The 17,102-nt window shown below is 44.0% G+C and overlaps 1 protein-coding gene across 2 annotated transcripts in view; it reads left to right on the top strand.

Annotated features, from left to right (window-relative positions):
* The first annotated feature begins 2,707 nt into the window (after nucleotides 1-2,707).
* Nucleotides 2,708-17,102, top strand: part of GLB1 (galactosidase beta 1) — a 156,482-nt gene continuing 142,087 nt past the window's right edge. Inside the window, exons 1-2 of one of the 2 annotated variants that reach the window (XM_073630640.1) lie at nucleotides 2,708-2,879; nucleotides 9,636-9,805. In XM_073630640.1, coding sequence (XP_073486741.1) covers nucleotides 2,832-2,879; nucleotides 9,636-9,805 — 218 coding nt within the window. In that variant the 5' untranslated portion in view covers nucleotides 2,708-2,831. The remainder of the gene's footprint in view (nucleotides 2,880-9,635; nucleotides 9,806-17,102) is intronic. The other variant, XM_073630639.1, reaches the window with a different exon arrangement.

Below are 17,102 nucleotides of genomic sequence, written 5' to 3'. Positions count from 1 at the left end.
GTGGTATTTAATCACTGCTGTTTTTTTAAAAAAAAAGACTGAAATTTTTGAAAAAAAAAAAAAACGTTTTTCTTAGTTTCTGTCAGTAAATTTTGTAAATAAGTAACTTTTCTTCTTCAATGATGAGGAGGCACTAATATGCCGCACTTATGGGCACTGATAGGCGGCACTGAAAGCCAGCACTGATTGCTGGCACTTTACTGTAAACAGGGCACTGATCATCAGTGCCCTGATTACATCTGTTGCTGTCCCCTGCGAGGAGATGCCGCTGATTGTCTCTCCTCGCCACACACTCTGTCAGTCTGAGGCGATGAGAGCCAATTACCGGCACTTTCGCGTTTACATGTGACCGGCTGTGATTGGACACAGCCGATCACATGGTTAACCACTTGCTTACTGGGCACTTAAACCCCCCTCCTGCCCAGACCAATTTTCAGCTTTCAGCGCTGACGCACTTTGAATGACAATTGCGCGGTCATACAACACTGTACCCAAATGGAATTTTTATCATTTTTTTTCACACAAATAGAGCTTTCTTTTGGTGGTATTTAATCACAGCTGGGATTTTTATTTTTTGTTAAACAAACAAAAAAAGATGGAAGATTTTGAAAAAAAAAAATCATGTTTCATAGTTTCATAGTTTGTTATAAAAATTTGCAAACAGGTAATTTTTCTCCTTCATTGATATGCGCTGATGAGGTGGCACTGGTGGGCACTAATAGGCTGAACTTGTGGGCACTGATAGGCTGCACTGATGGGTATTGATAGGTACAGTTAAGGCGGAACTGATAAGCACAGATAAGGCGGTACTGATGGGCACAAATAAGGTGGCACTGGTGGGCACAGATAAGGCAGCACTGACGGGTACTGGTAGGTGATACTGATAGGTGGCACTGATGTGCAGCACTGTTGATGAGGCACTGATTGTGGACACTGATGGGTGGCGCTGGTGGGCACTGGTAGGTGGCACTGGCAGGTGACACAGGTGGGCACTGAGGAGCTGGCGGCAGCTCTCCGTGATCGGGACTGATGTCACTCTCACAGCCGCTGGTGACCAGCATTTTTTTTCTCCTCGTGCTATCAGCACGAGGAGAAAAAATAGCCGATTACGGGCTCTGTTTACATCACATGATCATTGGCTGACAGCTGATCATTGGCTGACAGCTGATCACGTGACTCTGATCTGTGATCTAGCGAGTCTCATAGACTCGCTGATCACAGAGCACGCCGCGTGCGCCCTGCAGGAGGCGCGCAGGCTGCTCGGGCACGGGAGGTTGTCAATAGACGGCCTCCCGGCAAAGCATGTCCGCGCTGTAGTCGTCATTTGGTTATAGCGCGGATCTAAACAAGTTAAAGCTCTTTACAGAGATCGGCATGGCCGTTTGGGTGCGCCATCATATGACATCCACATAGAATGAGAGCCGCAACATCCCTCCATCATTTGACGGTGGGCTGGCAGCAGGTGGTTAAAAACCCTGGGTGAGTTACTGGGCAGGTAAGAGAGATCAGACGGCTCCACGGTGAGAGGGCGGCTGGCCAATCAGCGTGCGGGGGGCAGAGAGATGACATCATCTCGCACCGCCCGCCCTGAATCCCTGCAGTTCTGCCCTCACTGTGCAGGCAGCTGTGGGCAGCAGAGAGATTACATCATCTCTCTGATGCCTGATTGGTAATCTGCTGCCTGACTCTGGGACACAGCAAGACACAATCCCCACCTTAGCAGGAAAGTGACACAGCAAGTGACAATCCGCAACGAGTGACATGGCAAGGGACAATCCGCAACGTGTGGCAAGTGACAGTCCGCAATGAGTGGCAGGTGACGTGGCAAGTGACAAGCCGCAACTTGTGGCAGGTTATGTGTCAATCCGCAACTTGTGGCAGGTAACATGGCAAGTGACAATCCGCAACTTGTGGCAGGTAACGTGGCAATCCGCAACTTGTGGCAGGTAACATGGCAAGTGACAATCCGCAATTTGTGTCAGGTGACGTGGCAAGTGACAATCCACAAATTGTGGCAGGTAATGTGGCAAGTGGCAATCCGCAACTTGTGGCAAGTAACATGGCAAGTGACAATCCGCAACTTGTGTCAGGTGACGTGGCAAGTGACAATCCGCATCTGGTGGCAGGCAACGGTGGCAAGTGACACACTCAGGGCTCCCACTGATTCTGCATTATGGCGAGTTGAACCATTTCATTTTATATAACAATGTAATAATAGAAATAATGCACTTCAATCATCCCAACACCATAAAAACCATGGTGCCGGGATGATTGAAGCAATAACACCAGCCATTTCCCAGATAAATTGCCCGCAAAAAAAAAACGTTTTTTCTGGCAGTGCCCCTCCCTAGACTGGACTCTGGATCCGCACCTGGAAGAATGGGGTGATATAGTGCCCTGTATTGAAGTGGTTAAAGCTGGTTTGTACCCACTTGTGCAGGCGTTGTCCATCCCTCCTCAATAATATTTATACAATATTTAGTGTTCCGGAACTGAAACACACAATATCAGAGCCTGGTGTGAGCAGCCACTCTGCCTATTCCCCTCAGGTTATGTCAGTACAGACGAGCACAGCGTGTACAATGAGAGCACAGCCCGGCGTACAATGAGAGCACAGCCCGGCGTACAATGAGAGCACAGCCCGGCGTACAATGAGAGCACAGCCCGGCGTACACATCACTCTGCGGATTGTGTACACCCTCCGGATTTGCCCAGCCCTGTAGTGGTCACATGACTGATATGTCATGTGATCGGTCAGTGCCTCCTCCGTCCCGGGAGCCGGGTGTGGTACAGAGACCGGAACCTTAGATCGAGGGATCTGTGCAGTGATCATGTGGCTTCACCTCGGGGGACTGTTCCTGCTTCTAGGACTCAGCATAGTAAGTTGTACTGACACTGCCCCCTCTAGAGGGCTGATGGATTTCCATAGGGCTTTAGTAACACTATAGAGTACAGGTGTGTGTATCAGAGATACACGGAAATGTACAGAACGTTCTGAATTCCAGGTATGGATGTTTATGCATTGTTCCATTGAACCATTATAAATATGTATGTTCCATATCTGGGTAATTGCTGGGAAACCAGAAGATCGCTGTAGTAGGCACCACTGCGATTTTCGCAGGATTCCATTCAGGGAACTGTATTTTACAATACAAGGAGTTCTCTGAATAGACGAGCTGGAGATCATAGGGGGTCACTTGCTCTGCAAGGGCCTCATTCAGAGATCTCTTTTCATTTCTCAATGAACATGATGTGTTCTCTGGTTGGACAAAGTGGAAAGGCAGGGTGGTGATGTAGCAATCTTCACCTCTTCCAATCAGAATTGTGTTCTTGGCACATTCTCTGAATGTTACCCATGTTGAGGGAGCAACCTTCTGTGTTCACCAAGCAGAAGAGCAACCATTCAGCACGGGACCTGGGAGACCGCACCGATTGCTGTAGTAGTGGTGCCTACTACAATGATTTCCAGCTTACACAGGGATCAGCCAGGTATGAAACATGGAATTCTGCTTTAAAGCGGAGTTCCACCCAAAAATTGAACTTCCGCTTTTTGGATCCCACCCCCCTGGTGTCACATTTGGCACCTTTTTAGGGGGTAGCAGATTCTTGTATAATCGAGGTATTTGCTCTCACTTCCGGGCATAGATTGCCGCAGTATCCGCGTCTATCTACGCCATGTCCGCCCCTCCCCTCCCCTCCCGCTGTCTTCTGAGAGACACACAGGTCCCAGAAGACAGCAGGGACCAGTGAGTTTGCACAGCTTGACTAGCGCATGCGTGGTAGGGAACCAGGCTGTGAAGCTGCAAGGCTTCACTTCCTGATTCCCTTACCGAAGATGCCGGCAACTCCACCCAGGAGCTGAGGGATGGATCGGCTTCGGGTGAGGACATCGTGGGCGCCCTGGGCAGGTAAGTGTCCATATATTAAAAGTCAGCAGCTGCAGTATTTGTAGCTGCTGACTTTTTTTTTTGGCGGAATCCGCTTTAACAACTTAGGCCCCTTTCAAACTTGTGCGACTTGTTGCAGGACAAGTCATACCCAATGATTTCCAATGAGTACCGTTCATATCTGTGCAACTTTAAAGTAGTCCCTGCACTACTTTGGTCTGACTTTGATGCAATTTGAGGTCCATAGACCTCAAGATTACAGACATCGCTTAAAGTCATGGCAAAATCGTGCGACTTTCAGGTCGCAGAAAGTGTGGAAGGGACCTTAGCCTGGGTTCACGCTGCCGCGACTTTGAATCTGACATCCCTGCGTGACTTCATCGCGGCTTCTTTAACAAAAGTCAGCGCAAGTTGTATTGAAGTCACACCAAAGGTAGTGCAGGAAGCTTTTTCAAAGTTGGAGCGACTTGAGTAGTACTGATTAGAACAGTTTCATTGCAGTTAATGGGGCGTGACTTATCGTGACTTTGAACTCTCAAGTCGCATAACAAGTTGTGGCAGTGTGAACCGGGGCTTAAAGTGAAACTTTTTTTTTTTTTTAAATAACAAACGTGTTATACTTACCTGCTCTGTGCAGTGGTTTTGCACAGAGCAGCCCAGGTCCTCCCTCCTTTTTTCGGGTCCCTCGCCAGCACTCCTAGCCTTTCCTTCCTGCCAAATGCCCCCACAGCAAGCAGCTTGCTATGGGGGCAGCCAAGCTGCTGCTCTGATAGTACATTCAGACATGGAGCCGTGACTCAGCCCCGCCCCCTCTACTCTCTGACTGTGATTGACAGCAGTGGGAGCCAATGATGACCACTGCTGTCTCAGCCAATGAGGGAGAGTCCACAGACAGCCAAGGCTCTCGTGTGCAACATCGCTGGTTCGAGATGGGGCTCAGGTAAGTATTAGGGGCTCTGGGGAAGGCTGCTGTACACCGTTTTTTTTTTTTTTATTTTAATGCATAGAATGCATTAACCACTTCAGCTCCTGAAGGATTTGCCCCCTTAATGACCTGGCATTTTTCTGCGAAACGGCACTGCGTCGCTTTAACTGACAATTTTCTCCAGGGCCTCTGCTTTAAGAAAATATATATTTGGGGGTTCTACACAGAGAAGTCATGCCACACCAGCCATGACCAAGTGACTGTCAGCCTTGCTTTTTTTTTTTTTTTTGGAAAAGCGTCATACCAGATGGTTGCAGGTGAGATTGTGGGAATTTCCCAGTCCTCTTCCCCCCCTCATTTTCCCGCCCAACTCCCCCAGCTCCACGCCTGACTCCACCCCCTTTGCCCTGCCCATGTATACTGCAACTTTTTATTGACTGCTACTATTTTGCATGAAAAGCTTTGCTAGACCTATCAATGCAGCCTCAACATCAGGATTTCTGGGATCTGTGCATGATGCACACATATTACGCCAATCCCTAATCTATGAGAATTTCGAAGCTCAAAATATATCTGCAGGTTGGCTAATAGGTATGACACAGCCTCCGTTCTTGCCCTTCAAAAAACTAGATGCTTGTGATAACATACTGCACGTTGTCATGCGGTATTTTCAAATAGATAACGCATGCGAGTTTATGACGAGAGTTTCTTCTCGTCATAAAAAAAAATTCCTCTTTTTCTTTTCTTTTAAACGTTGTGCGATATGTTACCGCATACTCGAATGTGGTAACATATCGCTTAACCACTTGCTGCCCAGCTGCTGTCGCTATACTGCGGCAGATCGGCACGATCCCGCAGACCGTTGTAGCTGTAGGTCGGCTCCTTGAAGCAGGAAAGCAATGACCGCCAGCCACACGCGATCGTGGGCATGAGCGGCAGGACAGGGATGTGTGTGTGTGAACACACATTCCAGCTCTGTGAGGAGAGGAGATGCAGATCGTGAGTTCCTAATAGCTAGGAACCACGATCTGTCATCTCCTATAGTCAGTCCCCTCCCCCCACAGTTAGAACACACACTAGGGAACACAGTTAACCCCTTGATCGCCCCCTAGTGTTACTCCTTCCCTGCCAGTAACATTTATACAGTAATCAGTGCATTTTTATAGCACTGATCGCTGTATAATTGTCAAGTGTCCCATGTATCCGCCATATCATCGCAGTCTTGATAAAAATCGCAGATTGCTGCCATTACTAGTATAAAAAAAAAATGCCAAATCTATCCCCTATTTTGTAGGCACTATAACTTTTGCGCAAACCAATCAATATGCACTTATTGCAATTTTTATTACCAAAAAATATGTAGAATACATATCAGCCTAAACTGAGGAAAAAAATTAGCTTTTTTTAAAAAAAAATGGGGATATTTATTATAGCAAAAAGTAAAAAGTGTTTTTTTTTTTTTTTTTGTTTTTTTTTCCAAAATTGTCGCTCTTTTTGTTTATAACGAAAAAAAAATAAAAACCGCAGAGATGATCAAATACCACCAAAAGAAAAAGCTCTATTTGTGGGGAAAAAAAAGATATAAAATGTGTTTTGGGTACAGCGTTGCACGACCGCAATTGTCTGTTAAAGTGACGCAGTATCGCAAAAAATGGCCTGGTCATTGAGCAGCCAAATCTTCTGGGGCTGAAGTGGGTTAATAAATTGTGCCCACAGTTCCTTAAACTCAAGCTCTCTCATAGCTTAATATCGATCAGCTCCTAGCTGCTGACTCATGCAGACGCTTGGGCTCCTGGAGAGGGGTTGGAGTCGTCCTGACTCCTATGCACAAACCTCCTGTCTGTTGGATGGAGCCCTGAACTACTGTCAGATCCTACATTATAATATACTTTCTGCACTCAAAGCTACCATTCAAAGTGTAACCCATGATATATTTTATAATATAATTCTCTCCTAATCCAGGAACCAAAGGCAAATGACCATATGGAGTACCAGAAACCAGGGAGTGAAATGGTCAATCTCCAACCACCATGATAGGAAGGACACAAAAATAAAACCTAGGATATAACTATAAGGAACAAAATATTGTTGGAAAAAAAATTCTTATAAAATAGGACAGAGTATCTACAGTGGACATAAAAAATAATCACCCCCCCCCCCTTAAAATAGACACATTTTGTTGCTTTGCAGCCTGAAATGAAGACACTCAGTTTTTGTTATATCCAGCTGTATTTACTTACTGCGACTTATAACATCCAAGTGAAAGATCTAACACCAACATGTCAGGAAAAAAATTGAAAAACAAAATCACTGAATTGGTTAAAAGGATCACCCCCCGTGCCAGCATTTTGTTGAATCACCTTTTGCTTTAATTTCAGCCTTTAGTCTGTTGGTATATGTCTTGGTATATGACTAACTTTGCACATCTAGACTTTGCAATATTTTCCCACTTTTTCTTTGCAGCACTACTCAAGTTTGGTTTGATTTGATGGTGACTGTTGACTGCAGTCTTCAGGTCATTCCACAGATTTTCAATGGGGTTTAAGTCTGGGCTCTGACTAGGCCATGCAAGGGCATTCACCCTTTTCTCCTTTAACCACTGTATGTTGGAAGGTAAACCTTCTTCCTATTGAAAACTTTCTGGCAGAGGGCAGCAGATTTCCCTCAAGAATTTGACAGTATTTTGCCGGAAGTGTTACTATATACAGTGTATGTATGTGTATATGTATATATGTGTGTGTGTATAATATATATATATATTATACACACACACACACACACGTCAACTTTTAAAAAGGGAGCTCATGATGTGCAAAAACCCACCCACCTCCACACTACATAGAGATGTATTCCCCAGGCAAAAAGAACTGGCAGTTTCTAAGGTAAAGAGCATTCATGTGACCACCAATCCAACCGGACACACATGGCCCAAGCAAAGAAAAACATAGAAAAGCTGCAACTAGAAAGTACTTCGCTTTAGAGCTGAAGGTTAGCCATAAGGGCCCTTTCACATGGGTGGTTTGCGATCTGATCAGCAGGGGATCCGCTCACAGATCCCCTGCTGATCAGTGCAGAGAGGGGCGGGTGACAGGTCTGTGTCTACTCAGTTTATGCAGAACAGACACACAGACCCCGTTCCGCTCTGTGGACGGCCAGAAGCAAACGGACTCAGCAAAGGTCCGTTATACACCTGCCGGTCCATAGAGATGCATGGGCCATCCAATCGGGCCTGCCTAAAAAAAACTGACAGGCAGACCTGATCTAATCACCTGTGTGAAAAGGCCCTAAAATAACAAACATTCTCTATAGCTCTTAAGTGGGATACACACTATAAGAAAATCACACGAACGTTCCTCCAATTTGTCTTCACAGCAAATCAGAACCGATGAATGAAAATTCTCGTACGACGAAGGCTTTTTTTGTTTGTTGTTTCTGATCATGCGCAATCTTTCTTTTCTGATTTTTCTTGTACGAAAATGGTACACAATAAATGAAAATTGTTTGTTCTGCTCCCATACGAGAAACATTTTGGAGTTTGTCGCTTCGGGAATTTTCGTACAAAAATTCGTAATCGGCTGTCGAAAGTTGTGTACATACTATATGAAAATAGTACAAAGATTTTTTTTTGGACGAAAATGTTTGCCCGATTTTTCTTAGTGTGTAAGAGCCATCAGGATGTACTAACACTGGGACCAATTGAACTGAACCGTGACGGAGTTTGATTGTTGCCCCCCCCTCCCCCGCTGGTCTGCACTTACATTGAATTATAAGGAAGTGTTAAAATTAAAAGAGAGAATGTTCCTTCCTTCTTTTTTTTTTTTTTTTTTTGCATTGTTTTGCTACAACTGAACTGTACAGGAGTATAAAAAAATAGAGCTGGCCGTTGTTTTGTTTAACTTTCATTTTTCCTGTTCACACCACATCAGTTGAGCTGTGTTTGATCTGCACAGATCAACATAGGTTCAATGCCAGAGCACTTTGAAAACAATGGTTTTCTATGTGCTATGTTCCCACCATAATGATACGCTGAGCTGAGCTGGGCTGCGGTATGTTGCAAAGCAAAGAAAAGCAGGACTCCGAGATTTATCCGTAATAGAAACCTGTTCATACTGATGTTGTTAAATGTGGCCAGAAGCAGCAGAAAACCAATCCAGTATAGAAACCACACCTCTGATAAGAGCAAAGCTGGCCCTGGTCTGACAGGTGTATATAAGCCACACAGTGTGCACGCTGTGGAGCGGCGTTTAATACACTGAACAGACAACGAATATGGGTGGGATTGGCGGCAGGCGACACATCCTGAGCAAACAGCCCTTTTCTCAAGCCTCCTATTAACCATGATATTCCCTGCCCAATTATTGCCAAAATGGACTTTTAATTCTATCTGATCAGTTGTCTTTTGGTTATTAGAAGTCCCATTTTACTTTTGTAGCTATTTACATAAAAATCCAGACATGTTGCATTGTTTTTAGAAGGGAATGGGATGTCAATTTGTGACATGAAAAAAAGTGTTAAAAAAAAAAGATGTAAACAGTGCCTTGCATTGTACCAACACAAAGCGTTGCCCCTGCACAACAGACACCAGTCTGCTGCCATTTTAGCACATGTGAACAAGCTCCTTGTGCCCAATCCTCCTGTAGGCAATCGTATACTGTCAGGCTGTGAATATACAGGGCAGTGTACCTCAATGAACATTAGTAATGACGTTTACGGTGAGTACCAAAAATCCTAATCTTATATTTTCTTGTTATAGGATAAAAAAACACCCTGTAGAAATATAATTCTTTAGTGTTAAAAAATGCTAATGATTTTATTTTTTCCAGGAAATTTCTGCAAGAACATTTGAAATAGATTACAAACACAATTGCTTTTGCAAAGATGGAAAGCCATTCCAATATATTTCAGGAAGCATTCATTATTCACGTGTTCCACGCTTTTATTGGAAAGATCGTTTACTGAAAATGAAAATGGCGGGATTGGATGCAATTTATACGTAAGTATTTACCATAAAACAATGACATTAGTGCTATGTAGTTGGGTATGACCAGTGTTGTGTTGCAAAATCATGTTTCTCTGAGCTGTAAAAAGGAACCCTTAGGCTGGGTTCACATGTGTGCAAATTGGATGCGGTTTTCATCGCATCTAATTTGCATGACATGCAAGTGTGACCGTCCCTCAATGGGTCCGGTTCACACAGGTCCGGGGTGCAGCGCAGATTGCAAAGGGGTCCTCTGCGTTTTTGGGTCCAGTTCAGGTGCGAATTCGGGCAAAAATTCAGACCTTAACCGGTGAACAGGAACAAACCGGAGCCCAGGCATGAAACTGTGACCTGCACATATGTGAACCCGGCCTTAAGGGGAATATGGAAAGGTCAGCCTTATACTAGTTCCACTTAGTGAATTACTGTCCCAAAATTAATATATGCTCATCAGTTGTCCTTAAATGTTCATTGGCTGCATGCTTGTTCTGGGCCAGTGACTCATTATGTTTTGAAGCAAAAAAGCAGTGACATCCCATATTTCTATCTTGACAGGTTCCCTTTAAACTAGATATTTGAGGGCTGCCAAATCCTTCTTCCTTTTTCTTTTTTTTTTTTTTTTTTTTTTTTTTTTTTTTTTTATGAAAAGAAGTTGGATGATCAGCACAAGGTTACAGTCAAAAATACTGGAAAATACAAAATAGTATACAGTAATACCTCGTATTGCGAGTAACGCGGTTAATGAATGTTTCGCAATATGAGCTATTATTTCTTTTAATCCTGACTCGGTTTGCGAGCGATGTCTCCCCAAACGAGCTGCATTTGGCCAGAGGTGTGGGGGCGCCGGTGACACTCGGAGCCACTTGGATGCACTCTGAGCCACTTGGAAGCACTCCGTTCCCGAGTGTCTCCGAGTGCATCTGAGCAATCTCCGAGTGTTTCCCGTGCCCCCCCCACCTCTGGCCACATGCGGTACTGCATACAATAGAAGTCACTCTGGAACGATTTATCTGAGTTTACATTGAGTCCTATGGGGAAACTTGCTTTGATATACGAGTTTTTTGGATTACAAACATTCTTCTAGTACGAATTATGCTCGTATTTCAGGGTACCACTGTATATAAAAACTAAATCTAAAGGAACAACCCCCTGGTGACATTGAAAGTACTAGGAAAGCATAAGACAATGATATTGAAAGCCTGCACACTTGGTCCAATGGCTGGCAGCACAAAAAATAAACCCTACTCAAGCAATAAAGGAAATATTCCCTCCCTGTCCTTTTGATGTGAGATATGCCCTATGAACAATATAAAGTTGGGTGAGATATTTTTTACAGGAGTCTAATACTTCCTCCTATTCCTCATCCTCAATAGCCCCTATATCACTCTCCCAATGAGATTTAATAAAGTAAGCCCAATTGGATTGATTTACGGGGTCCCCCCCCGTGTTTCACCTCCAATAGAGCCAAAAGAGGAAATGACTGGGTATGTACTGGTCAACGCACCTTGAGGTAGCAGGAAAACTCTTGCTTCAGAACATCAAAGGTCTTAAATTCCCTATTCAATAATAGATGTTAGAGGAAATATACACCTTTTTAAAAACCAAAGTCTCTGATCTGGAATAGATAAAATTTCAGGCAATAACTTGTAGAACTAAAGGGGAGTATCCATATGAAAACGTGGGGAATTATTTGTGACACCGGCACAATTTTAGTTTTTTTTTTTTTTTTGGTATTTACTACAACATATTCAAGCTACAGTTATATAATGGATATGGGCTGGAAATGCGCACTCTCTCAGGTTTAATTTGAGGGTATGTACATCCAAATTGGAGGAAGGGTTTAGGATTTACAGCTCTTAAGAATAGCCATCCCCCTTTTTCAAGGGACTAAAAGTAAGTGGACAATTGAATCAAAAGCTGTTTCATGGCCAGGTTTGGGCTACTCCTTTGTTATTTCTTTATCAATTAAGCAGGTAAAAGGTCTGGAGTGGATTCTAAGTGTGGTATTTGCATTTGGAATCTATTGTTGTGAACTTACATCATGCGTTCAAAGGAGCTGTCCATACAAGTGAAACGGGCATTTGTAAGGCTTCAAAATGAAACAAATCCATTATAGAGATAGCAGCAACATTAGGAGTGGCCAAATCAACAGTTTGGTACATTCTGAGGAAAGAAGAACACACTTGTGAGCTCAGCAACATAAAAATGCCTGGACGTCCACAGTGGTGGATGCACACAGGATGCTCTCTATGGTAAAGAAAAACCCATCCACGACATCCAGACAAGTGAAGGACACTCTCCAGGAGGTGGGCATATCATTGTCAAAGAGCTAATACAGAGGGTTCACCACAAGGTGCAAACCATTTATAAGCCTGAAGAATAGAAAAGCCAGATTTGACTTCTCCAAAAAACATCTAAAAAAGCCAGACCAGTTTTGGAAAAGCAATCTTTGGACGGATGAAATTAAGATGAATCTGTACCAAAATAACGGGAAGAAAAAAGTGTGGAGAAAGCTTGGCACAGCTCATGGCCCAAAGCAGACAAAGTCATCTGTAAAACATGGAGGCAGTGTAATAGCATGGGCATGCATGTCTTCCAGTGACACTGGGTCATTGGTATTTATTGATGATGTGACAGAAGCAGCTGGATGAATTCTGCAGTGTTTAGAGATATACTGTCAGCAAACACTCAGTAAAGTTGATTGGACGGCGCATCACAGTACGGATGGACAATGATCCAAAACACACTGCAAAAGCAACCCAGGGGCTTTTGAAGGAAATTAAGTATAATATACTGCAATGGCAGAGTCAATCTCCTGATCTCAACTTAGTTGAGCATGCATTTCACTTGCTGAAGGCAAAACTAAATTCAGAAAGACCCATAAACAAAGAACAACTGAAAACAGCTGCAGTTAGAGCCTGGCAAAGCATCAGAAAGGAGGAAACCCAGTCTTTAGTAATGTCCATGGGTTCCAGAATTCAGGCAGTCATTGCCTGTAGAGGATTCTCAATAAAATATTAAAAATTTAACATTTTATTTATGATTTTATTCATTTGTCCAATTACATTTGTGCCCCTGAAAATAGGGGAACTGTGTATAAAAATGGTTGCAGTTCCTAAAATTTGTACTTGATATTTACGTTTAACCCCTTGAATTAAAGCTGAAAGTCTGCACTTCAAATTCATTTAGATTGTTTCATTTTAATTTTATTCTGGTGGCATACAGAGCCAAAAGGATGAAAATTGTGCCCATGGCCAAATCTATATGGACCTAACTGTATCTGTTTTGTCAATGTAGTATAGGTGTGAAAGTTGGGCAGCCAGATAAAATAAACCAAGATCTGATGGGGCTATGCCTCCTAAGGAAGTTGGGTTTTTTTAAGTACACACCATGCTAGTTTATGCCTACCATTCCCCCAGACAAATGACTGTAAAATTGTATCTATATTCTGAAAGTACCAAAGTGGACTGTAAACCAAGGAATGACAGAGTACATACAGAATTATAGGCAGTAGAACCATCTTCACCAAACTAATATTTGACCATAACCCCCAATGGCAGCTTGGCCCATACCTGGGATTAAGGAGAGGGAAGAGGGTTTCCATATTAAAAGCAATATACTTGGCAGGAGACCTAGACGCATGCACTCCCAAATATTTGATGCTATTTACCTGCTCTAATGGCAAGGATGCCTGTTCTACCGATGAAGGGAAGGAGTCAATGGGGAGAATTGGGGACCTGTCCAAGTTAATTTTGAAACCCAAGAATTTCTAGATTGTTCTATAAGGTCCAGGGCCTGCAGAAGGGATGGGCCAGAATCTGCCAAATAGAGTATCACGTCAGTGGCATAGAGCCCCACTTTTTCCATCAAGTCACCCCCCTGCAAACCGTGGACTCTGGGAGAGGACCAGATTTGAATAGCCAACGGTTCAGCCACCGGAGCATACAATAGAGGTTAGAGAGGACACCCCTGACTAGTAGCCAAATAATCTCTTCTCCAATTTTTATGCATAAAGATGCTCAGTTATATTGTGTGAGCTAAGCTGGCAGAGCTACCAGTCTAATCTTTGAGCACAATATTTGTCAGGCATAAAAAACCCCACATGGCAGACTTTTTCCCTGAGATCAGTTGCCTGAAAGTGACTGACTGTATGCATTCGGAGAGAGCCTATAGGTATTGCAGTGGTTACCTGGACTTGTATTGAATAATTAGAATTCAAAGGGTAACACCACTGTCGTGGGGAGATAAAATTTTTATATATATATATATATATATATATATATATATATATATATATATATATATATATATATATATATATATATATATATATATATATATAATATATATATATAATATATATATTATATATATATATTAGTGGGGACGGAAAGTATTCAGACCCCCTTAAATTTTTCACTCTTTGTTCTATTGCAGCCATTTGCTAAAATCATTTAAGTTCGTTTGTTTTCCTCATTAATGTACACACCGCACCCCATATTGACAGAAAAACACAGAATTGTTGACATTTTTGCAGATTTATTAAAAAAGAAAAACTGAAATATCACATGGTCCTAAGTATTCAGACCCTTTGCTGTGACACTCATATTTAACTCAGGCGCTGTCCATTTCTTCTGCTCATCCTTGAGATGGTTCTACACCTTCATTTGAGTCCAGCTGTGTTTGATTATACTGATTGGACTTGATTAGGCAAGCCACACACCTGTCTATATAAGAGCTAACAGCTCACAGTGCATGTCCGAGCAAATGAGAATCATGAGGTCAAAGGAACTGCCTGAAGAGCTCAGACAGAATTGTGGCAAGGCACAGATCTGGCCAAGGTTACAAAAAATTTCTGCTGCACTTAAGGTTCCTAAGAGCACAGTGACCTCCATAATCCTTAAATGGAAGATGTTTGGGACGACCAGAACCCTTCCTTGAGCTGGCCGTCTGGCCAAACTGAGCTATCGGGGGAGAAGAGCATTGGTGAGAGAGGTAAAGAAGAACCCAAAGATCACTGTGGCTGAGCTCCAGAGATGCAGTCGGGAGATGGGAGAAAGTTGTAGAAAGTCAACCATCACTGCAGCCCTCCACCAGTCGGGGCTTTATGGCAGAGTAGCCTGATGGAAGCCTCTCCTCAGTGCAAGACACATGAAAGCCCGCATGGAGTTTGCTAAAAAAACATCTGAAGGACTCCAAGATGGTGAGAAATAATATTCTTTGGTCTGATGAGACCAAGATAGAACTTTTTGGCCTTAATTCTAAGCGGTATGTATGAGAAAACCCAGGCACTGCTCATCACCTGTCCAATACAGTCCCAACAGTGAAGCATGGTGGTGGCAGCATCATACTGTGGGGATGTTTTTTCAGCTGCAGGGACAGGGCGACTGGTTGCAATCGAGGGAAAGATGAATGCGGCCAAGTACAGGGATATCCTGGATGAAAACCTTCTCCAGAGTGCTCAGGACCTCAGACTGGGCCGAAGGTTTACCTTCCAACAAGACAATGACCCTAAGCACACAGCTAAAATAACGAAGGAGTGGCTTCACAATAACTCCGTGACTGGTCTTGAATGGCCCAGCCAGAGCCCTGACTTAAACCCAATTGAGCATCTCTGGAGAGACCTAAAAATGGCTGTCCTCCAACGTTTACCATCCAACCTGACAGAACTGGAGAGGATCTGCAAGGAGGAACGGTAGAGGATCCCCAAATCCAGGTGTAAAAAACTTGTTGCATCTTTCCCAAAAACTCTTATGGCTGTATTAGATCAAAAGGGTGCTTCTACTAAATACTGAGCAAAGGGTCTGAATACTTAGGACCAGAATTTCTTCAGAATAACAAAAGGTAGGAATCTGCAACAAAGTTTGTAAAATCCTTGTAATGTACATAAATCACCCAGAGGGGAATGTTACTCTTTAACCACTTGCCGACCGCCTCACGCAGATATACTGCGGCAGGATGGCACGGGCAGGCAAAATCACGTACCTGTACGTGATCTGCCTCCCGCGGGCGCCGAGGAGAGAAGACATCCGAGTGAGTGCACAACACACACACACAGTAGAACACGCCAGGCACACATTACACCCCCGATCACCCCTAGATATACTACGGCAGGATGGCACGGGCAGGCAAAATCACGTACCTGTACGTGATCTGCCTCCTGCGGGCGCCGAGGAGAGAAGACATCCAAGTGAGTGCACAACACACACACAGTAGAACACGCCAGGCACACATTACACCCCCGATCACCACCCCCCCCCCCCCCCCGTCACAGACACCAAGCAGTTTTTTTTTTTTTTTTCTGATTACTGCATTGGTGTCAGTTTGTGACAGTTAGTGTGGTAGGGCAGTTAGTGTTAGCCCCCTTTAGGTCTAGGGAACCCCCCAATAAAGTTTTAACCCCTTGATCAGCCCCCTGTCGCCAGTGTCACTAAGCGATCATTTTTCTGATCGCTGTATTAGTGTCACTGGTGACGCTAGTTAGGGAGGTAAATATATAGGTTTGCCGTCAGCATTTTATAGCGTCAGGGACCCCCATATAATACCTAATAAAGGTTTTAACCCCTTGATTGCCCCCTAGTTAACCCTTTCACCAGTGATCACCGTATAAGTGTTACGGGTGACGCTGGTTAGTTAGTTTATTTTTTATAATGTCAGGGCACCCGCCGTTTATTACCGAATAAAGGTTTAGCCCCCTAATCGCCTGGCGGTGATATAAGTTAGGTTTTAGGGTCTGCGTCGCCCCAGGCAGCGTCAGGTTAGCGCCAGTACCGCTAACACCCACGCACGCACCGTACACCTCCCTTAGTGGTATAGTATCTGAATGGATCAATATCTGATCCAATCAGATCTATGCTAGCGTCCCCAGCAGTTTAGGGTTCCCAAAAACGCAGTGTTAGCGGGATCAGCCCAGATACCTGCTAGCACCTGCGTTTTGCCCAGCCCACCCAAGTGCAGTATCGATCGATCACTGTCACTTACAAAACACTAAACGCATAACTGCAGCGTTCGCAGAGTCGGGCCTGATCCCTGCGATCGCTAACAGTTTTTTTTGGTAGCGTTTTGGTGAACTGGCAAGCACCAGCAGCCTAGAACACCCTGGTCGTAGTCAAACCAGCACTGCAGTAACACTTGGTGACGTGGCGAGTCCCATAAGTGCAGTTCAAGCTGGTGAGGTGGCTAGCACAAGTAGTGTCCCGCTGCCACCAAAAAGAAGACAAACACAGGCCCGTCGTGCCCATAATGCCCTTCCTGCTGCATTCGCCAATCCTAATTGGGAACCCACAACTTCTGCAGCACCCATACTTCCCCC

Source organism: Aquarana catesbeiana, linkage group LG05 (assembly GCF_042186555.1).
Source record: "Aquarana catesbeiana isolate 2022-GZ linkage group LG05, ASM4218655v1, whole genome shotgun sequence".
Lineage (NCBI taxonomy): Eukaryota > Metazoa > Chordata > Amphibia > Anura > Ranidae > Aquarana > Aquarana catesbeiana.
The sequence above is the reverse complement of the archived record's forward strand: the minus strand, read 5'-3'. Positions and strand labels throughout refer to the sequence as shown.